Source organism: Castor canadensis, chromosome 18 (assembly GCF_047511655.1).
Source record: "Castor canadensis chromosome 18, mCasCan1.hap1v2, whole genome shotgun sequence".
Classification (NCBI taxonomy): Eukaryota; Metazoa; Chordata; class Mammalia; order Rodentia; family Castoridae; genus Castor; species Castor canadensis.
Window position 1 is genome coordinate 35039325 of NC_133403.1, and position 25160 is coordinate 35064484.

At 46.2% G+C, this 25160-nt stretch overlaps 1 protein-coding gene across 17 annotated transcripts in view; it reads left to right on the forward strand.

Moving 5' to 3' along the window:
- Positions 1–25160, forward strand: part of Spring1 (SREBF pathway regulator in golgi 1) — a 94009-nt gene that overhangs the window by 28205 nt on the left and 40644 nt on the right. The window contains exons 5-8 of one of the 17 annotated variants that reach the window (XR_012443482.1): positions 13548–13643; positions 17433–17513; positions 17993–18045; positions 18224–20561. The exons of 3 other annotated variants lie outside the window; for them this stretch is intronic. Coding sequence is in view for 3 of the 14 variants with exons in the window: in XM_074060842.1 (XP_073916943.1) it covers positions 4706–4915 (210 nt within the window). In the remaining 11 variants the exon portion in view is untranslated. Of the gene's footprint in view, positions 1–4705; positions 8758–13547; positions 13644–17432; positions 20562–25160 lie in introns of those variants that run through there. 13 more of the 17 variants (XR_012443484.1, XR_012443481.1, XR_012443480.1 and 10 more) reach the window with 13 other exon arrangements.

Consider the following 25160-nt stretch of genomic DNA (forward strand, 5'->3'; position numbering starts at 1 on the left):
CCTAGCCATGCAATGGGAATGTTTTTCCATGTTAAATAATCTAGCAGTTGGGATTTTTTTGTTTTTTTGCTTTAATGAGATAAAATTCACTTGCCATGCAATTCATCCATTTAAAGTGTATTAGATGATGACTTCAGTGTTTTCACAGAATTGTGCAAAACCATCACCACAAGCAATTTTGGAACTTTTCCATTCACCCCCCCAAAGAATCTCTGTATTCATTAGCAGTCACCCCTCATCCGCCCTCCCCAAACCTGGCAGCCATCAATCTACTTTCTGTCTATGGATTTTCATATAAATGCAGTCCTGTAACCTGTAGTCATTTGCATCCAGGCTTCTTCCACTAAGAACCTCGAGGCTCATCCATGTGGTCGCACGGGTCAGTGCTTCCTTTTTCATGTCTGAGTAATATTCGTCATGTGACACTGTACGTGGGCACGCGTGTGCACACACATACCACATCTTGTCTATGACTCCTCTGTTGATGGACACTTGGGTTATTTCGGCTGGGGTGAATAAAGCTGCTTGAAAACTCATATAGGTCTCGTGTGGACGCACATTTTCCGTTTTCTGGGGGATCCGCAGGAGTGAAGTTGCAGGGTCAGATCTGGTAACTCTTTTTCCCCTTGTGAGCAGCGGCAGAGTCTCCAGAGCAGCGACCACCTCGCTCCCACGGGGCTGCTCCATGTCCTCGCCGGCACTTGTTACTGTCTGGGTTTTTCTTCTCATTCCAGCCATCCTTGTGGAACCTACCGGCCACTTGCATGTCTTCCTTGACGATATCCACCTACATCCATGGATTTGTCTTTGCATTTTTGAGTTGTTCTAGTTCTTTCTATATTCTGGGTCTGGTTTGCAAATATTTTCTCTGTTTTTTTTTTTTTGACTTTTTACTTTTTTAATGGTGTTCTTGGAGGCATAGATGTTTAATTTTGATGAAGTTTCTTCCTGAGTTTTTTGGGTTTTTTTGTTTTTGCTGCTTGTGCTTTTTTGGACATACCATTTTACTTTTTTCCTATTTTGTTGTACTGGGAGTTGAACTCAAGGCTTGCTTTACCACTTGAGCCATGTCCCCATCCCTGTGTCCTAGCATGTTTACTGGCAGATAAACTTCCTAGCAATGGATATGCCAGAGGATAAGTCTTTGACCCTCATTGGCATGAAGATCTTTACCAAGTGCCCACCCCACCCTGTGCGTCCATTCTGGGGAGAAGCCCTTGCAAATTCCATTACCCCTTAGCTGTTCAAATGCATCCTTGTTCCACGTGCCTTGCTCTCCCTCACGGCCTCGGCAGAGCAGTGGACCACAGGCACACAAGTCCCCTCTGTCCACGTCATTTCACGGCAATCTTGTACTAGCACAACCTTGCAGGACCACGTCACCATCTGTTGGCAAAGCTGATCAGTGCCATGCCAGGAACCTCGAGATGTGTAGGTACCTTTTTTTTGGAGGGGGTGGGGGGTATGACTGGGATTTGAACTCAGGGCTTTGTGCTTGCAAAGCAGGTGCTCTGATGCTTGAGCCACACCTCAGTCCATCTTGCTCTGGTTATTTTGGAGATGGGTCTCATGAACTGTTTGCACAGGCTGGCCTCTAACCTTGATCCTCCCAATCTCAGCCTCCCAAGTAGCCAGGATTACAGGTGTGAGCCACCAGTGCCCAACCTTAATTTTTTTTCCTGTGGTGCTGGGGATTGAACCCAGCTCTACCACTGAGCTACACTCCTGCCCACAGGAGATATTTTGATAGATGCTTATCGAATGAGGGAAAGAACCAATCGCTTTTGTATGCTGACACAGAGGTTCTCCGTTTCTCACCACCCTCATCTGCTCCTGTTCTCGATGCTTCTGCTGCCCCAATCAGTGCTGGTAACATTGCTCAGAGAAGCATGTGTTTATAGCTTTTCCTTTGGTCTCTAATAAAAGAGATAAAATGTGATTTAAAAAAGTGTACAGCTGCATGTAATCCCAGCCCTCAGGAGGCTGAGGCGGGAGGATCACCAATACCAGACCAGCCTGACCTACACAGTCAGATCCTGTCTCAAACACAAAACAAAAAAAAAGGACAGGAAAACTTGTTCATGGGTGGTCACAGAGCACTAGTCACAGTGGCTACAAAGTAGAAACAACCCAAATGTCCATAGCCAAAGAAAAAATGTGGTCTGTCCACATGGTGGAATATTATTTAGCCAGAAAAAAGTGGAGCATGAATACATGCTATGACATGTGTGACTCTTGAAACTATCATGCTAAGAAGTATCATACTTGTGTAATATCATACACACGCTGGTTACAAAAGGCCTATATCATACCATTCCAACGGGACAAAACGTACAGAACAAGGCAATCTATGGAAGCCAAGGTGGATTTATGGTTGCCATAGCCGGACAGACCCGGAGTAAAAGAAGCCAGACTGGTGATGGATGTATCTGAATCTTACGTTATACTAATTATATCTCAATGAAGCTTTGTAAGGAATTGGTGCCTGTGTGGGGTGGGAGTTGAGCCCACAGATTGTGGGGCTCAGTCAGACACACTTGGACGTACATCCCAATTCTGCCTCTTGCTTACAGCACGATTGCACACCAGTGGTTTCTGGCTTAACCCCACATGATCCTAAACCCTGAAGTGCTCTGCATTTGTGACCTGCAGGCTACTCAAAGCACCCTCAAATCCTTTGGCCTTCAGAAGCTTCCGGGTGCCTGTGGCCCCCTTATTGGGACGGCCCCTTCTGTTCTGCTGCCCAGGGTGACTTGCAAACCATCAGAACCTTCTGATCCTCAAACTCATTCTGAAATGACGGTACTGGCCTCTAGGGGGCGCTGTCCCCATTGGGTTTTGCACCAGCTCATGCTGTAAGGACTCCATGGAAAGCAGTCTTATTGTAAAGTGACACCAGGGGACAGGTCACCAGCAGCGCTTTCCCTACACCTTCCAAAAGCAGTCTTTCCTGGATGCATATGGACCTGGCTCCTCATGAACAGGTTACTCAAGGCAAATGAAGATTTGCTTATGAAGCCAGGAGAAAACGAAGGGGAGAGCCAGGCGTGGAGGTGTACGCCTGTAATCCCAGCAGGATCACAGGAGGCTAAAACAGGAGAACTGGGAGGCCAACCTGGGCTACGAAGTGAGACCCTGGCTCACAAAACAAGAAATGTAAGAGATCTGCCATCCCCAGACCAAGAGGTCACGTGGTCCTGCTCTCAGACGCCTCAGAGCCCAGGTGAAATTGACTGCATCCCTGACGTCTTCCCCTTAATCCTAGGCCTCTAGGCCATCATGACCTCTTTCCACAGAGAGCTGAGGCTTGACCGGTGGCGTGTGGAAGAGTCCAGCATGGGGCAGTGTTCAGAAAAGGGGGACAGATTCACAAAGAAGGAACCCCCACATTGAGTGGGTGGGGGCTGGGAAGGGAGCGATGCTTTAGGTAAGCTGCGGGCGGGGGGGGGGGGAGGTGTTGACCCTGCAATTCTTACAGAATGAAATAAGGGAGAAAGAGTCTGCTGAGTTCTGGTATTGCTCAGTTCTTGCCTTTACCCTAAAGGGGTGAACTTGAATTCCTTCTCCTTGGACAACCTTTCTACTGACCAGAAACACCTCTTCGAAGGCTTCGTTGGAATCTAGTGTTAACAGCAGTGATGAGAGCAGCCAAGCCAGTAACTAGGAACGGGCGTCCATTCTGATGGGGGGGTACTGGGAATTGGGGGCCAATCTCCCTCTTTGGTCCTCGAATGGATGGTGACAATGGAGTTTTGAAAGACAGTGAAACACAATTGTCCAATGCTCTTTCTCAGGCCCTCTCCTACCTGCTACTCCAACCGCCTCAAGTCCCAATTGAGGGCTGCCAGTGAGTCCTGCCAAGATGAAAGGTCATGGTCGGGCAGGTGCAGAGACGGCTTAGTGCAGAGGCCAGCAAACTTTTTCTGAAGGGTCTGGATAGTGTTTTCAACTTTGCAGGTCTTTGCTTGAGAGTAGAGAGACACAAAATGTAAACAAATGGGCCTGGCTGTGTGCCAATAAAACTTTATTTACAAAGACAAGCTGAGGGCCAGATGCAACCTTCAAGCCAGACTGTGCTGACCCCTGACTTATGGGATCAGACCTAATGCTCCAAGGCCTTTTCCACATTGTCTCTTATTTTAGATGCTAGGTGCTAGCAAAGCTGGAATCTTTTTCGAAACGCTCCTGGACAGTTTGCTAAACACCATTGGAGAAGGACCTTGACCAAGAAGAAGCAATAGGAATTTGGATTTTTAATCCTACAGCAGATGCTCAGAAGTGACGCTTCAACTCCCTTCCCTCTGTCCCTCAATGCAAGGCTGGGTGTTTTAATTAGCTAATGTTGGCAAATTGCTTTGTATAAAATTGTAAAATGTTTTGTGTTACAAGTGCCAAGAGTCCTAATTAGCTCTCCTTAAAGACACCACCTGGAAGTTTACTATTTTGTTGCTTGAGGTCTAAGAACAACCTGCAGATGAAAAACCGGTTTTTAAGCAAATGTAACCCAGTAAAAGGATCTCTGAGTCCACACTGTGTTTTCTTCCTTCTGCCAAACCTGATAAACCCAGCACCTGGTGGGATGTCACACCTCACAGATAAGAGGTGGTGGCCATTTTCGTGTGTGGGGAACGCCTGGTGCCATTGGGGCACAAAACAAAATAACCTGTCCTTTTGTTGTTGCTGATGTTAGTGTTTGGATTTTCAGCCTGTGTGCAGGAGGCCGGGCTCTGGTGAGTCAGGGTTACAGAGAGGAGGGCTGGCAGCCACTCAGTCACCCAGTAGGGCTGGCTCTCAGGTAAGCTGGGTCCGAGACACGTGTGCATGCAAAGTTGTTCCCAACAGCTGGGTAATGAATTTACTCTCTAACACTCTTGATTGGTGTGGTGGCAGAGCTGACGGCAGCAGAGGCAGCTAATCTGTGTCACTGTCAGGAGCAAGTGAGATGTGGTTGATATGGACCTTGGCCACTGAGATGCCCCTGTGGGATCAAATGGAAGAGGGAGTGGCGGGGGCCAAGCATCAGGTTCTTTGTGGTCGGTGCTGTCCTGCGCACTGTTAGGACATGGATTTGCATCCCAGCCTCCATGCACTTGGCGCCAGCAGCAGCCCTTGTTCCCAGTTGTGACAACCGAAAAGGTCTCCAGTATCCTCTGAGGGGTGCAGCCACCTCTAGTTGAGAATCACCAGGTGAGGAGTGGGGTTAGGAGTCTCTTTTTGCAGGGTCACACTTGAAGATTGGACCCAATAAAAGGTCAGCTCCTAGAGTCCTTCTTTACTCTCTGACTCCCACCCTATGTCACCATTCACAAATACCACAGCCCCATGGCCCTAACCTAGACCACGTCTTACCCCTGCTCCTGGTCTGTGTCTAGCCCTTGTCACTCATCTGAGTGACACCACTGTTTCCCACACAGGGGCCAGAGGTGCCCATGGAAGGTTTGGTGAGAGCTGCTCACTGCTAGCTGGGACCCTATGTACCATGGCACCTGAAGTCCCCTGCTCTCCTTATGTGTCCCCATGCAGCAGGGCACCTCTAAGTAGCTGGTGTCCTCTCTGCCAGAGACCCCTGTCCACAGACATCCTCCTCTCCCAGGGTCTGTGCTCCAAGCTTGCTCCCCAGACACCTTCCCTGGCTGTGCCTTGAATTGCCCAGCTCTGTCTCCCCAGCCTCTCACAAGTGACATTTGGGAAGGGCCCTGTCCTGTCTACTGTAGGATGCTGAACAGAATCCCTGACCCAGACTCACTAAATGACAGTAGCATCTTCAAGGTGACAACCCCATGTCCCCCTGACATTGTCAAATATTCCCCAGGGGCAATATCGTCCAGCTGCTCTTGGGTCTCAGGCTTTACTTTTCTTCATGTCGCTCTGATAGGGTAACCGCCCTGTTTGTTTGCTGTGCCTTCCTCACTGGGACACCAGCTTTACAAAAGCAGGGACTTAGATTTGTCCCTCGCTCTGTCTCCAGGGTGTGAAGGAGATGCTCTGTCCATTGTTGGATGTAGGAACTTGACCCATACCTGGTGGGGAGACAAGGTCACAGACTTGGGGCAGGACCATCCAAATGACTGTGCGCTGGGCTCCTGTGAGTTTTAGAAATCCTGAAGCCTTCAGGAAACCTAGCCCCCTACTGGGGGCTTCCAGTAGGGCGGCTTCCCATCTTTCCCAGAAGTGCCTATTGGGAAGGTCTGGGGCAGAGTCCAGGCAGCTGCTGAGAGTGTGTGTGTGTGTGTACGCACATGCGTGTGCATGAGTGTATGTGTGCATGCACGTGTGTGTATGTGTGTGCACATGCATGCATGCATGTGTGTGCGTGTGTCTCGGTGCTGGGGCTCGAACCCAGGGCCTCTTGCGTGCTAGGCAAGTGCTCTACACTGAGCTGTATACACTGCAGCCCAGAAGCTGTGTTTTAACCAGGCACCCAGGGGAGTCTGCCGACCACCCTTGGAGACACACAGACTCTGCTAATAGCTAACTGTGCCTAGTGTGCAAGCGTGTGCACATGGAAGTGTTGGGGTTGTCGGGAAGTTCAAAGAGCTGAAACTTCTTAGTCTTAGGGGCATGATGACCCCCGAGGCTGCAGGTGGCAGCTGGAGCTCAAGTTAGAAGGATGACTTTCTTCCTCTCCTTCCTTCCCCTCTCTGAGCTTGGCTGAAGGACAGCTGCAGATTAGCTAACCCGCGCTGCAGGGCAGACTCCCTGTGCACAGCTCCTTCTTGCTTCTGCTGGTGCCACTATTTTTTTTAGCTCCTGGTGTCACTTGCTATTTCTCTGCATGTTCCTAGAGAAGCCGGAGTGTTGTAAGGTGCAGGGGTTAAGAGAAATCGCAGCTCTTCCTCTAGCTGTGCAGCTTGGGGCAAGTTACTTAACTTCTCTCAAACTCAGATTCCAATGAGCTCGCCCCCAGCTCGTGGTTGTGCCATGAGGATCAGATTGCACGCACAGTGTCCCTCTCAGGCCTGGCCTCTCTGAGCACTCATGGCGACGTTCAGGGACTCTGCCCTGGGCAGGTTTCACCTCCTTTTCCTCTCTGTCTTGCTCCTGCCACCTCTTCCTTGTCAGGTGGCCCCAGCCTGGAGCTCTGCTCCTATCTCCCCTCCCTTACCCCCCAGCAGGCAGACTCATCACCGTATCAGCCACTGTGATTGTCCCATACCTTGACACCTCATTACTGAAATAAAGTTAGCATTAATGGGAGTCCTGCCGCTAATCCCTCCGCTCACCTCTCTTCAAAATGCATTCTGGTGATTAGGGGAAGAGCGCATGCATATATTCATTCAAACTCCTCCCTCCTCCCCACCCTTCCTTCCTTGCAGAGATGGAGGCCCAGAGGCCCTTGGAGCTGCCAACCAGCAGAGAGCAAGGTGCTGGGCTGGGGGAGCAGCCAATGTCCCCTCCCCTTAGGAAAGGAAACTTGCCCATTTCCTTTGGGTGGGGTACAAGTGAAAACAGAACCAGCTGCAAAAACAAATAGACCTTGAAGTCTACAAGCCCCAGGGTGTGTCCTGGCCTCACTGCCTACTGGTCAGGTCACTGCGGTGTAATGCTTTTAGCCTGTCTGATCCTCACTTCCCCTTCTTGTGGCAGACAAGGGACAGAGAAGATCGAAGACCAGAGTTTCCAGCCCTGGGACACTTCCTTCCCCTGGCCCAGTGGAACCAAGGATCAGATGGGTCATGGTCTCCCAACCCCAGTGCTTAGGCTCGCCTTAAGCAGGTGATGCCATCCTGAGCAGAGAACAATGAAGACTAATTGCTGGGTGGTGCCTTACCATTTAAAAGAACTAAGTGGTCCTAAGGGATCCTGCAGGCCTGTCCTTCTGCAGGTAAATAAACGATCTGCTCCACAGGACCCAGGAATCCGGTACCCAGGTCCCCTCAGGTAACTGGCACCACACCTTGAGAGCGGTCTCTCTGGGTTGATTCAAAGTTGGGGTGCAGGCTGACCCCGGGGGAAGCTCTCACTAGCAACAGCCAGGAAGTGGGGGGACCAGAGCTCAGTAGAGGGACGCATGGGACTGTAATGAGATTCCAGACACCAATCCTCACCCTCCATGTCAAGGAGACATTTTCAAAAAGGTTTGACACAGCCCTGTGCCAAAACGCAAGGCTGGAGGCCCCTGGAGAACTTTAAGCCGGCTTCTGTTAACGGAGCATATTGTCATCACAGCCGCTTCAAGGCCCCGTTAAGCAGCTGTTCCCACAAAAGAGGGACAATAGCCAGCCCCACCCCTCGCGGAGCTGGTTTCAGGCCCGTCTTTGCCACTGCCAGTTCTTTGATCCGTTTTCACTTAGGATCTGGAGGGCCCATTACCAAGTGCTTTGGGCTGTCTGCCAACAGGCACCTCAGCAGAACATGACAACAGTCAGAAGTGTCAGCACCAGGAGAGACACAGCTCATAGGAAGCCTTTTAAAAAATAGTTCCATTTGAATTTGAAAAGCAATCTTCCTATATGTAAGTAGATTCATTTATATGGAAAACTATGCTGGTTCCCTACCCTTTTAATATTTGATGTTCTGTAAGCTCCCTTCACAGTCGGGATAAGAATTCAGTGGTTTCTGGGGGACTTTTTGGTCTGACGTGAGGGCTGGAATCTGTTCTTTCTTTCCCTTTCTTCACCCATCTTTCCTTCTTCCTGCTAGATTGCTTTCTTGCTAAATTGATTGCAGAGGATTTGAGGGGTCAAGGTGGGGAATGAACAGAGAAAAGTAAAATTTGATTGCTGTTGTCATTAATAATAGAATTTGTGTAATTTTTTATTGTGGTAAAATCTATATGCGATTCACCATTTTAACCATTTTTTTTAGGTGTGCAGTTTAGGAGACGGAGCACAGTGACACTGCTGTGTGGCCGTCACCGCCACCCATTCACATTCAGGACATTTATATTTGCTCACACTGAAAGTTTATGCTCATTAAACGCCATGTCCATGTCCCCTCCCTCCAGCCACCCCTCCACCTTTCCACTTCTGCCTCTGTGACTTTGACTCTGGTAGGGACCTTCTCCAGGTGGAATCGCACAGACTTCTCAGCATCAAGTCCTTACCTGGTTCATCCAGGTGGCGGCAGGAGGCAGAATTTCCTTCCTTTTGACGGATGACTAATATCCCATTGTGTGGGTTCCACTGTATTTTGCTGGCCCATTGTCTAGCATTTTGGGAGCCCGACAGTTTGCCCCCCAGGTGTATTGGATGTCTACCACTTACAGGCATCACATCGGATTCTCACCAGGGCCATGTTAAGGTTGAGAAAGGGGGACCTGGAGAAACAAAGAGCCTGTTACAGATCGGGGAAACTAGATTTGAGTTTAGGGTTACTTGACTCTGAAGCTTTGGCTCCCAAACGTTGGTGTGTCTCAGGAATGCTTAGGAGAATCAGTGACAATTGGAGATCCCAGGACCTGTCTTGACCCATGCTGGTTTAGCAGGTCTGGAATTAAGAACTGGAAACTAACAAGTGTCCCAACATGCACCAGATCAGAGAACCTGACCTTGTTAAATGTGTTCTAAGGTTTGAAAATGTGACTGCCATCCTGTGCAATCTAGTTCCTAAGGGAAGTGGAAGCAGCTTCCCCCAAAAATATTTAAGATAACCAGCTGGGCATGGTGGTGCATGCCTGTAATCCCAGCTCGTGGAACGTTGAGGCAGAAGGATGGAGAGTTCAAGGCTAGCCTGTCTTAAAAAAAAAGAAGAAAGATAAGAATAAGATAAATACAAATTTCCCAGGTAAAGGGAGAATTGAGAAGAAGAGATCCATCAAGAACCCACATGCAGGAGCATGCTCAAGGGCCTGCACCTTGGGACACACAATTGACTGACCTTGTTAGAGGCCCGAGCAAAGAGTGGAATAGGATTGGCCACATGAGGCGCACAGTTCATAACATAACTTCCTCCACGAGGCGCCCAGGCTTGGTGAGCAAAGTGACAGAAGCCAGGCAAAGACAAATCTATTTCATGTTCCCCCACACGTGGAAGTGAGACAAGTTGATCTTGAAGTAGAAACGCGTGGAACAGTGGTACGAGAGGGGAGGGAGGGGAGGAGGGAGTGGGGATGGAGGGAGGCTGGGTACAGTTAGCTGAAGGAACAGGTTCCATGCTGTGTGGCCCCTCAGAGTGTTTTTTGTTCACAATGACCTCTTTTGGGCCAGGCACTGTGGGTTGAACCTGTTACCTTAGCTACTCAGAAGGCAGAGATGGGGAGGATAGTTCAAGGTGTGCCTGCCATCCTAGCCATAAGGGAAGTATAAATAAAATACCAGTCCAGGTCAGCCCCAGGCATATAAATAAAGCAAGACCCTATCTCCAAAATAACCAAAGCAAAAATGGCTGGCAGTGTGGCTCAAGTGAGAGAGTACCTGCCTAGCAAGTACAAGGCTCTGAGTTCAAATCCCAGTACTGCAAAAATAAATAAGTAACCTAGCTTTCTTCTTCTTCTTCTCCTCCTCCTCCTCCTCATCCTCCTTCTTCCTTCTTCCTTCTTTTTTCTTCTTCTTTCTTCTTTCTTCTTTCTTCTTTGACAGGGTCTTGCTATGTACCCCAAGTTGGCTTCAAACTCATGATCCTCCTGCCTCAGCCTCCTGAGTTCTGGAATGGCAGGCATGGCCACTACACCCGACTTCAATAACTATTTTCACAACTCTGTTTTACGAACAGCTAGAAGACACGACCCCAAGACTGCGAAAGTTAAGGAATGACTTACTTTTTACACATTGTAGACATGTATCAAACTATCACAGTGTACCCCACAAATGCACACAACCATGACGAGTTAATTACAAAAGAACAAAAACGCCCTTCAGAAGCTCAGCCATTTTGAGCTGGGGGCTTCTTATGAATCACCAGGGGACCTGAGTCACTAGGCTAGGACTTCAGGGTGAATCAAGACATAGACCTGGAGAAACCTGAGCTGAACCATTTGGTGCCCCCTTCTCTGTGGGGGTTTTGATAGAATTCCACACATGGCCTGCCTCAGTTCCTCCTCTCTGGTTCCTCTCCTGGGTGACTCATCCACCCAGGAAACAAGAGCCCGGCCAGGGAGGGGATTCTACCTTAACCCCAAGGATGATTGTGTTTATAGTTTGCAAAGCCCTTCGTCTCCAACCACTGGCCACCAGTTTGGTCGTTCTTCCTTCAGCATGCAAAGAAAGCTGCTGTCTGGTTGAGTGAGCTCTGCTATAAATCAAAGTGTCACCACTTAGCCAGGAGAAGTGATTTAATTAATCCACTGTGTTGTCCCCTGAGCACTCCACCTGACTGCTAATCAACTTCCATCAGCGGGAGGAAAATTCAGGCCCCCTGTTTTCTGAGCCTCATCGCCTGAGATGAAGGAGGAGAGGGAGGGGAGAAAGAGTTAATTGCAGCAGGAGGCTCGAATTGTCACGCAAAGAAAATCTTTCGTCTGGCATCTGCGGGCAGCCTCTTTAGACACGGGTGTCCCCATCTTGGGCGAGCTGCAGAAGAGAGGCGTCTTTTAGAGATATTAATTTAGACATCATCTATTGTCCATATCTATTTATCAGAAATAATATCTTGCCCGGAAACCCATGATAGCTGGCATATTGCAAAAAAGGCATCGTTTGTTGACCCAGTACCCTGTATTTAGGCTTTAAGGACACACACACGTGCACACACACACACACGCGTGCACACATGCACACAGCCTTCATTGGTAATCAGATACAGCCGTGTTGTTTGGGTATCACTCTCGCAGACCCCAGGAACTTTTTTTCATAGGTGACCTGTCTAATTTCTGTCACATTTAGACAAAATTAATGCAAGCCATCTCCTCGGATGTAATCAGGCGGGTCTAGCTAATACGCCAGTGCTTGGAAGGTACAATAAGAATTCCAAATCCAGGGCTTAAATTTCCTTGAATCTTCACAAATGGTAGATTGCCTGGCTCCATTCTACAAATCAGAGAAACTGAGGCAGACAAGGGTGAAGGAAATTTCCAGGCAGCTGTAGAACCAGAACACGCCTTCTGAAGCTGGCATGCGTCACCTTGTGTGGCAGGGGGCTCTACTCGCGATTCATTTTAAAGAATTGCTTATCTGGAGTTGTATAGTTTTTTTTATTTTGTTCTTGTTTTGTTTTGTTTATTTATTTATTAATCATTCATTTATTCACATGTGCATACATTGTTTGGGTCATTTCTCCCCCCTGCCCTCCTTCCCCATCCTTTTCCCCCTTCCCCCTCTCAGCTCCAGGCAGGTCCTGTTCTGCCTTTATCACTAGTTTTGTGGAAGAAAGAGAAGCCTAACAAGGAAGACAAAGCGTTTTTGCTAGCTGAGTTGAGGATAGCTGTACAGAAGTATTCCTAGCATTGCTTTCATGTACACGCGTTGTGACCAAGGTTGATTCATCTCTAACTGATCTTTACCCTGGTTCCTGATCCCCTTCTTATGATAACCTCTGTCGCTTTAAGGTTTCTGTATTAGTTCCTTTGGAGTGGGGACATCAAATGCTTTCATGTTTTGGGTTTTCTACCTATTTCTATATCACCCAAATGTGCTCTCCCCTTATCATGTGATCCAAGTCCAACCACATTGATGCATTTGCCCTAGATCTAAAGTCCACATATGAGGGAGAACATACGATTTTTGGTCTTCTGAGCTTGGCTAACCTCACTCAGAATGATGTTCTCCAATTCCATCCATTTACCAGCGAATGATAACATTTCGTTCTTCTTCATGGCTGCATAAAATTCCATTGTGTATAGATACCACATTTTCTTGATCCATTCGTCAGTGGTGGGGCATCTTGGCTGTTTCCATAACTTGGCTATTGTGAATAGTGCTGCAATAAACATGGATGTGCAGGTGCCTCTGGAGTAACCTGTGTCACAGTCTTTTGCGTATATCCCCAAGAGTGGTATTGCTGGATCAAATGGTAGATCTATGTTTAGATTTTTAAGAAGTCTCAAAATTTTTTCCCAGAGTGGTTGTACTAGTTTACATTCCCACCAGCAGTGTAAGAGGGTTCCTTTTTCCCCACATCCTCACCGATACCTGTTGGTGGTGGTGTTTTTGATGATGGCTACTCTAACAGGGGTGAGGTGGAATCTTAGTATGGTTTTGATTTGCATTTCCTTTATGGCTACAGATGGTGAGCATTTTTTCATGTGTTTTTTTGTCATTTGAATTTCTTCTTTTGAGAAAGTTCTGTTAAGTTCAGTTGCCCATTTTTTAATTGGTTCATTGATTTTAGGAGAGTTTAGTTTCTTAAGTTCCCCATATATTCTGGTTATCAGTCTGTTGTCTGATGTGTACCTGGCGAGTATTTTCTCCTACTCTGTGGGTGGTCTCTTCAGTTGAGAGACCATTTCTTTTGTTGTGCAGAAGCTTTTTAATTTTATGAAGTCCCATTTGTCCATCAGTTGCTGGGCTGCTGGGGTTCCGTTGAGGAAGTCCTTGCCTATGCCTATTAGTTCCACAGTGTTTCCTGCTCCTTCCTGTACTAACTTCAGAGTTTGGGGTCTGATATTAAGGTCCTTGATCCATTTTGAGTTGGTACTAGTACAGGGTGATAAACATGGATCTGGTTTTCAGTTTCTTGCAGATGGATAACCACTTTTCCCAGCAACATTTGTTGAAGAGGCTGTCTTTTCTCCATCGTATGTTTTTGGCACCTTTGTCACAAATGAGGTGGGTATAGTTGTGTGGCTTCATATCTGGGTCCTCTATTCTGTCCCACTGCTCTTCATGTCTGTTTTTGTGCCAGTACCATGCTGTTTTTATTGCTATTGCTTTGTAATATAGTTTGAAGTTGGGTATCGTGACACCTCCAGCATTGCTTTTTTTGCTCAGTATTGCCTTGGCTATTCATGGTCTCTTGTGTTTCCAAATGAACTTTAGAGTGGATTTTTCAATCTCTGTGATGAATGTCACTGGGATTTTGATGGGAATTGCATTAAACATGTAGATTGCTTTTGGGAGTATAGCCATTTTTTTTTTTTTAGCCATTTTTACTATGTTGATTCTACAGATCCATGAGCATGGGAGATCTTTCCATCTTCTGTAGTCTTCCTCGATCTCTTTCTTCAGTAGTTTGTAATTCTCCTTGTAGAGGTCATTCACATCCTTTGTTAAATTTACTCCTAGGTATTTGATTTTTTTGAGGCTATTGTGAATGGAGTTGTTTCCATGTGTTCCTTCTCAGTTTGTTCATTGTTGGTGGATAGAAAAGCTAATGATTTTTGTAGGTTGATTTTGTATCCTGCCACCTTACTGTAGCTGTTTATGGTGTCTAAGAGTTTTTGGGTAGAGTTTTTTGGAGTCCTTATAGGGTCATATCGTCTGCAAATTAGGATATTATGACAGTTTCTTTACCTATTTGTATTCCTTTTATTCCTTCTTCTTGCCTAATTGCTCTGGCTAGGAATTCCAGTACTATGTTGAATAGGAGTGGAGATAGTGGACATCCTTGTCTCATTCCTGATTTTAGGAGGAATGGTTTCAGTTTTTCACCGTTAAGTACGATATTGGCTGTAGGTTTGTCATATGTAGTCTTTACAATGTTGAGGAACTTTCCTTCTAGTCCTAGTTTTCTTAGAGCTTTTATCATGAAATGATGTTGGATCTTATCAAAGGCTTTTTCTGCATCTACTGAGATGATCAAGTGGTTTTTGTCTTGCTTCTGTTAATGTGGTTTATTACGTTTATTGATTTTCGTATGTTGAACCACCCCTGCATCCCTGGGATGAAGCCTACTTGGTTGTGGTGAATGATCTTTTTGATGTGTTGTTGAATTCGGTTTGCCATTATTTTATTAAGGATTTTTGCATCAATGTTCATTAAGGAGATTGGCCTATAGTCCTCCTTTTGGAGGTGTCTTTGTCTGGTTTTGGGATAAGTGTAATACTGGCTTCATAAAATGTGTTAGGCAGTTTTCCTTCCCTTTCTATTTCATGCAACAGTTTAAAGAGGGTTGGTATGAGTTCTTCTTCAAATATCTGATAGAATTCAGCAGTGAATCCATCAGGTCCTGGACTTTTCTTTTTTGGGAGGCTCTTGATTGCTGCTTCAATTTCTTTTTTGTGTTATAGATCTATTCAGGTGATTAATATCTTCTTCGTTCAGATTTGGGTGGTTGTAAGTTTCTAGAAATCTGTCCATTTCTTCAAGAGTTTCAAATTTATTAGAGTATAGGCTCTCAAAGTGGTCTCTGATGATTTCCTGGATTTCTGTGGTGTTTGTTGTTATTTCCCCTTTTGCATTTCTGATTTGGATTTTTTTCTCTCCTCATTTTAGTCGGTTTTCCAGGGGTCTGTCAATCTTATTTATTTTTTCAAAGAACTAGGTTTTTGTTTCATTGATTCTTTGTATGGTTTATTTTGTTTCCATTTCATTGATTTCAGCCCTTATTTTAATTATTTCTTTTCTTCTGCTTGTTTTGGGATTTGCTTGTTCTTGTTTTTCTAGGAGTTTGAGCTGTAGTATTAGGTCATTGATTTGAGATCTTTCAGTCTGTTTAATATATGCACTCATGGCTATAAACTTTCCTCTTAGGACTGCCTTTGCTGTGTCCCATAGGTTCTGGTAGGTCGTGTTTTCATTTTCATGAACTTCCAGGAACCTTTTAATTTCCTCTTTTACGTCATCAATGACCCATTCGTCACTAAGCAATGTGTTGTTTAGCTTCCAATTGTTTGCATGATTTTTACTGCTGTTTTTGTTGTTGATTTCTAGTTTTAATGCATTGTGGGCAGATAAAATGCATGGTATTTTTTCTGTTTCTTATATTTGCTTATATTTGCTTTGTGCCTTAGGATATGATCTATTTTGGAGAAGGCTCCATGGGCTGCTGAGAAGAATGTATATTGTGCAGAAGTTGGATGAAATATTCTGTAGACATCAGCTAGGTCCATTTGATCTATGGTGTGATTTAGTTCTCGGATTTCTTTATTGATTTTTTTTGTTTGGATGACCCCCCTATTGGTGATAGGGGGGTATTATGGTCTCCCACTACCACTGTGTTGGAGTCTATATATGCTTTTAAGTCCTTCAGAGTATGTTTGATGAAATTGGGTGCATTGACGTTGGGTGCATATAGGTTGATAATTGTTATTTCCTTTTGGTCTATTTCCACTTTTATTAGTATGGAATGTCCTTCTTTATCTCGTTTGATCAATGTAGGTTTGAAGTCTATTTTGTCGGAGATAAGTATTGCTACCCCTGCCTGTTTTGGGGGACCATAGGCTTGGTAAATCTTCTTCCAGCCTTTCACTCTCAGCCAGTGCTTGTTTCTATTGATGAGGTGGGTCTCCTGTAGGCAGCAGATTGTTGAATTTTCCTTTTTTATCCAGTTTGCCAGTCGTTGTCTTTTGATGGGGGAGTTTAGTCCATTAACATTCAGTGTTAGTATTGATAAATAAGTGGTGATCCCTGTCATGTAGTTGTCTTTGTTGTTTAAAGATTTGATCGTGTGCTGCTGAATCAGTGTTACTCTCTGTTTTCTTCCCTTTTCTTCTCCTGTGGTTTGGTATTGCCTGCCCTTTCATGGTTTTGTTTGCTTTCATTATCTGTGTGCAGAATTCCTTGGAGAATCTTTTGTAGTGGTGGCTTGGTAGTCATATATTGTTTTAATTTTTGAAAGCCATCCATAGCATTGTTCAGTTTCCTGTGTGCTGGACCCATCACCTGATTGCATCCTCCAAGGACAGGACTGCAAGGCCAAGTGGTCCTGTCCCTGTTTTCCAGATGACTCAGATGCTGCTGGGAGGGGCTGGATGGCTTGGCCAAGGTCACTGGCTTTGACTGGACCAGGTTCTATGCATCTAACCACACTGGTTGGAATGGCTTGAACGCAGTGAAGACAAGTGAATCCAGAGAGGTGCAGGGGAGACTGGGGCAGAGGACTTCCATGCTGCATGAGAGGATGGACTTTTCCTGCAGGCAGCTGGAGGCCAGCAGAGGTTTTTAAGTGAATATTGATTCTGTTGTTACTGAAGGGAGATGGATGGGAGAAATACCCTGTGTCACAATGAAATGCAGTGCCACAGTCACTGTTGCATACCCAGCTGTCCCGTGGGGTCGGCCGGCCACCCCACCAATAGATCCTTAGCAGGACCAGCCTCCCACACCCTGAGAACAGGTAGCTGTGCTCTCGCCTTTATCTTCTTCAACTTGTTTGTGCTATAAGGCTCGAATAGGCATTCTGGGTTTTTTTTAATGCAGTAATAAGTGGTATAGGAGAGAAATGACAGTGAAAGTCTTCACTAGGACCTGCTCTCACTCCCCAGATGAAGCCACCATGACTAGCTTTCCTGAGGTTTTCTATTTGTATAAGAAATAGAATATTTCCTATTTGTGTGTATAGGGTTTATTTTATTTTTTGCAGTACTAGAATTTGAACTCAGGGCCTTGTACTTGCTGGACAGGCACTGTACTACTTGAATCACACACCGAGCCATTATTACTTTATTTATTTTTCAGGTAGGGTCTTGATTTCTGGCCCTGGCTGACCTCAAACCATGATCCTCCTACATACAGCCTACCACATAGCTGGGATTACAGGTGTGTACCACTGTGCCCACCCTGACTTATGTTTTAATTTTAAATTGCATTGACTTTTGACCAATTAATACATGTGGATGATTGGATAGCCAAAACGGTTTACAGTGGAAAGTTTCATTTCCATTACTGTCCCCAGTCAATGCCTTCCAACGACACAGTCCTCCCTCCTGTGGCACATTTTCTTTTGTTTTCTGCATATGCAATTCAAACTGGCAAGGGTTGTTTCTTTTTAAGTATAAAGCTATGTACATGCTCTAGACACCATTGTATTTCTCCCTCTTCTGCTTCATGGTAATAAAAGCATGAAAAAATTGGAAATGCCAATATCTGGAAGGTGCTTAGTAAGCACCATGAATGTCTTAATTGTCAAAAGTCAACACAATCGAATTGCTTTTAGCAGCCATATTTTCCGAGGGTCTCCTACATAGTATGCAGTCTAATCCTGTAATGTGAGCATTGTTCTGTCCCCATTTCACCAGGGAGGGAACTGAGGCACAGGAAGTCGAGTGACCAACCCAAGTCCGTTCAGTTAGTAAGTTCACACTGACCTTCCTTCCATCCTTCCGTCCTTCCTTCCATCTTTCCTTTCTTTCTTCCTTCCTCCCTCCTTCCTCTCTCCCTCCCAGGCCTTTGTGCACCCTAGGCACACTCTCTACCACTGAGTTACCTTTCCAGCCCTTCTTTTTTTTTATTTTTTTATTTCGAGACAGGGTCTCACTGCGTAGCCCAGACTGGCCTCAAACTTGACATCCTCCTGCTTCATCTGGGATTACAGGCGTGTACCCCCACACCCGGCCTTCAGGTCTTATCTTGGCTATCTCTCCATGTTAGCGCACGTAGACTTCCTCATTCTTTTACGTGGATGGATTCCCAATTACTGCATAACGACCTCCTACAAATACTGCTTCTGCTGAAACGCCCTTCTGTGTACATCGTGGCATGCTTGGCAAATGTCTGTGAAGAATCAAATAAAATCCTGGGAGTGGACAGCTAGCTATGGGGGGGTGCTTGCTTTAAATTCTGGTAGACATTGCTCAGCCGTGCTCTGAACAGCCGCACCAGTTCTCACTCCCCTAAGGAAGAGCAAGGATGACGGCTCTGCACCCTGGGTGTTACGGACGTGTTTCACCTTCGCCAATCTGACTGCTGAAGAATTGGCTCCCTCTCATCTGCGTGCTTTACCAGGGCAGTTTCTCCTCTGTTTATTGGCCGCTTACATTTCTTCTATGAACTGTTTTTTGCATCTTGTGTACATTTTGTGTTTCACCTTTGTCCTTCTCATGGCAATACAGAAACGCTCTCTGAATACTAAAAAACAAATGTGTTACAGATATATTTCCCAATTTATTGTTCATACTTGCAATTTTTTCACTGCATAGAGGATTTTAATTTTTATCCAGTTGGACCTCTTAATCTTTTCTTTATGGTTTTTGGGTTTGGGGTTTGCCTTTTCCTCTGATGAGTATATATATATTTAATGACCTTTGTTTTCTCCCTGCTCAGGCTTTTTATGGCTTTTATGTTTAAATTGGACTCTAATCCACTTGGGATTTATTTTGGGCTAAGGAGTGATTTAAGAATTCAGCTAATTTTTTTTAGCTTCCTTAGACCCCCCTTGGCACCCAGGCTTTACCTTGTGGGGTGATCATTGAAGGAGGCTGGACACGGCGGGTGAGGAGGGTGGTCCCAAGGGGAAGCCCAAGGTCACAGCAGGCAGGGCTTCTGCCACCAGAGGCTGCCAGGCCTCAGAGCTGGACCTTCTGGTCAATTCTGTGGAGGTGTCAGGGTTGCTTGGGGGTCCAGGTCTGGGCCACTTTTTCCTAAGCCAAGCACAGAGACCCTGTAGGAAGAGACAGAGAGAGAGAGAGAAAGAGAGAAGTTTTAATTTTTTGGTGGGACTGGGGTTTGAACTCAGGACTTTGCACTTACAAAGCAGGAGCTCTACAATGTGAGCCACCCTCCAGTCCATTTTGCTCTGATTATTTTGAAGATGGGGGAGGGTCTCATGAACTATTTACCCAGAGCTGGCTTCGAACTTTGATCCTCCAGAACTCAGTCTCTCCTGTAGCTAGGATTACAGGCGTGGCCACCAGTGCCTGGCTGAAAGCATCTAACTTAACTCCAAGTTCCCAGTGGGTCTTGCAGGGCCAACACCTGGAGGATGCTCAGTCATTGCTGATTTGTATGGAACGAAGTAATTCCAGCCCAGACTCTGCTGCTGACTTGTTCAGATGACACTGGGACGACTTTGTGTCCATTGAGCTCGGAGCCATGCCTTCCCATCACAGCACCCACCTCCAGGGCTCATTTTCAAGAGGTTCCTAGAGGAGGGCATGATGGCGACGATGACACTTGGTGGTCCCAGCGAGTGATGCTGCCTCTCTGCGCCTGCTGACACATTTCAGGTGTATCCCAGCTTCAACATTTTAGCAGCTTTTAGGCATGACAGTCATGTTAGGAAATTTCTTGTATTCAGTAAGGCAGTTAATTTAAGGTGTAAGAATTACAGTGTATCTCCTTGTGGGATATAGCTTGTTTTTCTTTTTAAAGTTTTTAGTGAGAAAAGGCATTTTTTTTCTGGATGGGCTCTTGTAATGTTCTCAGCGCTGTCTCTGAATCCCCGATGGGAAGATAGCGAGGGAAGGAAAGGACTGTGACAAAGAGAATCAGGCCCCTATGTGACACGGAGCAGGGAAGTCACCCATGGCCCATTCAGAAGGAAGCCCCAGCCACTCAGGCTCCACCTGGTCCTGGTGAGGCACACATCTCTTCCGTGCCTCAGTTTCTCCCATGAGGTTAACAAAGAGGCCTCACATCATAGGAACAGCCACCTAAAAGCCATGGAGAGCAGTGGTGAGAGACCGAGATCTGAATCTCACCAGCTGAGTTCAAGTTCTGGTGCCATCATTTACCCTCCTGTTCTGGACGCACTGACTGTCGTTGTGCCTCACTGGGAAGAGACTGGGCCTGCTTCATAGGACTGGTGAGAAGGTGCTTAGCGGGGAGTGGAGCATACAGTAAGCACTTAATAAATGGACATTATCATCGCATGGGCATATGTGTTTGGCTCATTTGGTCAACAAGGCCATAGGAGGTGTGATGGGAAGTCAGGGGAGGTGAGTATTGAAGGGAATTCTAGGGATAGTCTTTAAAGAACGTACGCTCTGAGAGGAGGGAGAGATGTTACAAACACATACCAAAAGATAGCACAGAGTCACAGAGGCTCCCTCCTGTAATCCCAGCTACTCAGGAAGTAGCGATCAGGAGAATTGGGGTTCAAGGCTGACCTGGGCAAAAACAAATTAGTGAGACTCCCATCTCAACCAAGAAGCAAGACATGATGGCGTATGTCTGTAATCCCAGATATGAGGAGGTGTAGGTAGGAGGATGGTGGTCCAAGGCTGGCCCTGGGTAAAAATAAGAGACCCTATTTAAAAAAATAACCAAGGCAAAAAAAGGAGCGGAGGTGTGGCTGGGGTGGCAGAGCACCTGGCAGGAAACAAGCGGCCCTGAATTCAAACCCTAGTATGCCCCCCTCAAAAAAACTTAAAAGAAGAAAAGACCACAGGGGAGGGAAGGCCAGGCATCCATGGACAGATGTGTACTCACAGATGTGTACTCACTCATGTTCACGCCGTAAGTCATGGAGGAGTGACCAACCCTTGTCTCGCAAAGAAACACGCCAGCCCCCTTTGTCCTGGCCCCACTCAACCAGGTCCCCCTGCATCTGGTGAGGGACTAGTTCCAGGTAAGTGGCTCTCGACACCTGTGCATGTGGGTGATGAGTGACAGCGTGACCTGGCTTCAGAACCAGGGTGCGCCTGGGAACGTGGCAACCGAGAGAGGTGATCCATCTCAAAGGGTGGCCTTTGTGGGACTGGGTTCTCGTGCGCTCAAGAGAAAGCAGAAATGGAGATTTTTCTTTATCATTTTAAAATGTTGAATAAAAGAATTTTAAGACAAGCTCCTGGCTGAAAACAGCATACCTAGGGTGGTGGGGGTGATTGAACCCCTGGGCACCCAGTTTTCAGCCTGTGTGACCCATGTCACGTGAGGACATGTGCAAATTTATATGCATGGCAACACTGTGGCATAGAATCTGTCACCTAGCTAAGCAGCTTTATTTTTTCTAAATCATTATTGAATTGTCATAAATTCCACTCTGCCAACTCATATCTTTCCTTTCATTCCTCCAGACAAAGCTGTCTTTTAAGAAAAGATGAGATCTGGGTACAGTAGAGCACAGCTGTAATTCCAGCATTCAGGGGGCTGAGGAGGAGGATCACAAGTTCGAGGCCAGCCTGGGCTACATAGTGAAACTCTGTCTTAACGAGAAAAAGATGGAAAGAATTCAGTGTTTTCAGATGGTGTTAGGTCAGAAGAAAAATCTTTCAGATAGATCTTTGTATGTAATCCAGAAAAAAACTCTGAAATCCATGTCAAGTGATTTTTTTTTAAAGAACCGCTTTATTGAAAGTATGGTTGACATTTGAAAAGTTGTCCACGGTTCCTGTCTGTGACATGGTTTGGGGCTAAGTACACACCCACGAGACCCTCACCACCTTCAACACCGTAAATACACTCTGTCCTCCGGAAGTTTCCTTCTGCCCTCATTATTACTATTATTTTTTATTATAAAATTTTTATTAGGATATATTCATTGTACAGGGAGGATTCAAAGTGACAATTCCAATCAGACCTACATCGTACGTTATTCACATTGCCCCTGTCGTCTCCCCCCATAGTTCATTATTTTTATGCGATAGGAACACGTAACATAAGATCTACTGTGTTAGTCAACTGACTCACTATGACAAATACCTAAGATAAGTCAACTTACAAAGAGAGCAGGTGTATTTGGGCTCATAGTTTTGGCGGTTTAGTCCATGGTGTGTGTGTGCCTGCAGCTGGGGATGAACCCAGGGCCTTGTGCGTGCTCAGCAGCTCCCTGCCACAGAGCTGCACTCAGCCCCAGTTCCTGACTGGTTGGCCCCATTGCTTTTGGGCCTGTAGTGAGGAAGCATATCATGGTGGGAGCACACGGCAGAGCAAAGAGGACGGGGCTGGGGTCCCACAGTCCCCTTGAAGGGAATGCCCTCAATGACCAGAAGACCTCCCACTAGCCCCTTCCCCTCTTAAAGGTTCTACCACCTGCCAAGAACACCAGGCTGAGGACGAAGCCTTTAACATATGGGCTTTGGGAGACATTTCAGATCCCAGCTACAGCAGCTACTCCGTTAGCATATTTTTTTAGCATACAGTACAGGCATGTGCTGTACAGTGCCTCTCTAGGACTCCTTCATCTTGCACAGGCAACAGGTGGGGGCCGTGGCTCAAGTGGTAGGGTATCTGCCTAGCAAATGCAAGACCCTGAGTTCAAACCCCAGTGCCACCAAAACCAATTTGCATAGATGAAGTTTTACCTTCTTTGGCTAACACCTCCCCTCTACCCTGCTCCAAGCCCTTGCATCCGCTCTTCTCTTTGCTTCTATGAGTTTGAATGTTTTTTGATTCCCCATGTGAGAGGAAGTCAGGCAGTATTAGTCCTTCAGTGTTGGCTCATTTTAATTAGCTTTTGTCATCTGGGTTCACCTGCGTTTTCACAAGGGGCAGGATTTCCGTGATTGAACATTCCTTTGTATGCATAGGCCACTTCTTTCCTTTATTTTTTCCAGCCCTCTTCTTGTGTGCTGGCTTTGCCATGAGATAAGTAAGTACACTCTGGGAGGCTCTGAATAAAAAGACACATGAACAGACATGGTGCCAGTTTTCCATTGCGGTGACAAAATACCCAAGAAAAACAACTTAAAGGAGGGAAGGTTTATTTTGGCTCACGGTTTCAGAAGTTTCGGTTCATGGTCACCTGGTTCCATTGCTATGGGCCTGAGCTGAGGCAGAGCATCATGGCGGAGGGCATGGTGGAAGAGGAAGAATGTTTATATCGTGGTGGCCGGGAAGGAGAGAGGGGGAGAGAGAGGGAGAGAGAGAGGGAGAGAGAGAGAGAAGGAGAGGGAGGAAGAAGGAGGAGGAGGAGGAGGAGGGGAGAGGTAGAGGTAGGGGAAGGGGAGGGAAGAAGAGGAAGAAGAGGTAGAGGAGGAGAGGAAGGGGCTGGGGCTTGGGTGATAGGAAGCTGTCACCCCCATGGCACATTTTCTTTACCATCACCGTTTGTGGGTTTCTTTTACCTTGGCTCCTGTGAGGACTGCTGTACTGTGCACGGGAGTGCAGCCCTCTCCTCAAGGTTCTGATTTCAGTTCCTGTGGACATACACCTGGACACGGAATATCACCTCACACCTGGTACAATGGCTGTGTTTAAAAAGCAGAAGATGCTGAGTGTTGGTGAGAATGTGGAGGAAAGGGAACTCTGTAGAACTGGCAGGAATCTAAGTTGGTGCAACTGCTGTGGAACCCAGAATGGAGGTTCCGCAAAGAATGTATGCCAACTGATTTTTTTTTTCAGGGTTGGTGGTTTCCTCTTTATTGATGTGCCTCTCAATTTTCCCCTACAATTTCTGTCCCATTTATCCCCCAAAGTGAAAGGAAGGAATTGTTGGGGACATAAGCCCCTTGGCAGCAAGAAAGAGAACAGAAAACAAAGCAACCACTGGCAAGGACGAGATTGATAAGAAGTCTAAAGAAGCCAAGTGCTGTGGCCATGATTGTAATCCCAGCATTCAGGAAGAAGAGTCAGGAGGATTGAGAGTTCAAGGCCAGCCTGGGCTACTTAGGAATACCCTGTTTTAAATGAAAAAAGACAACTTGCAGAATGAGAGAAAAGCATTATGAATCATATCTGATAATGAAGTTGTCTGTAGAAAATATAAAGAATGTTTGCAACTCAGTAATTAAAAGACAACCCAATCAAAAAATTGGGGAAAGATTTGAGTGGATATTTCTCCAAAGAGGGCTTACAAATGGCCCAACAAGCACATGAAACAAAGCTAAGTGTCACTGGCCATTAGGAAAACGAAAATAAAATCCATAATGAGGCTACATCACACTCACTGATGTGCTGTTATAGTAAAGACGGGACCCGACCCCGTTGTTACACACCTATAATCCCAGCACTCAGGAGGCTGAGGCAGGAGAATGGTGAGTTCCAGGCCAGCCTGGGACATGGATACCTTGTCTCAAAGAAAAAAAGGTAGACTGTAACATAATAAAAAAAGCTAGAATATAACAAGTATTGTCTAGAATGTGAAAAAAATGGAACCCTTCAACCCTGCCGATGTGCGTGTAAAATAGTACAGCCACTTTAGAAGGCAGTCAGGCAGCTGTTTCTGATTTTTTTTTTTTTTTGGCAGTACTGGGGTTTGAACTCAGGGCATTGTGCTTGCTAGGCAGGTGCTCTACTGCTTGAGTCATGCCTCCATCCTTTTTCAGCTAGGGTCTGGCTTTTTGCCCAGGGCCAGTGTTGGACCATGATCTTCCTACCTCCTCCTCCTGAGTAGCTGGGATTACAGTTGTAAGCACACACCTCTGGTCTCATCTGGCAGTTTCTTAGGAAGCAAAAACAATGAATGAACAAACAAAGCAGTTCAAACGTCTTCATACCATAGAATAATATTTGGCCATGACAGTGAATAAAGGATGTAGTTCTGATGACTATAAAGCCAACTGCATCCCCAAAGAAACCTTCCCCAAA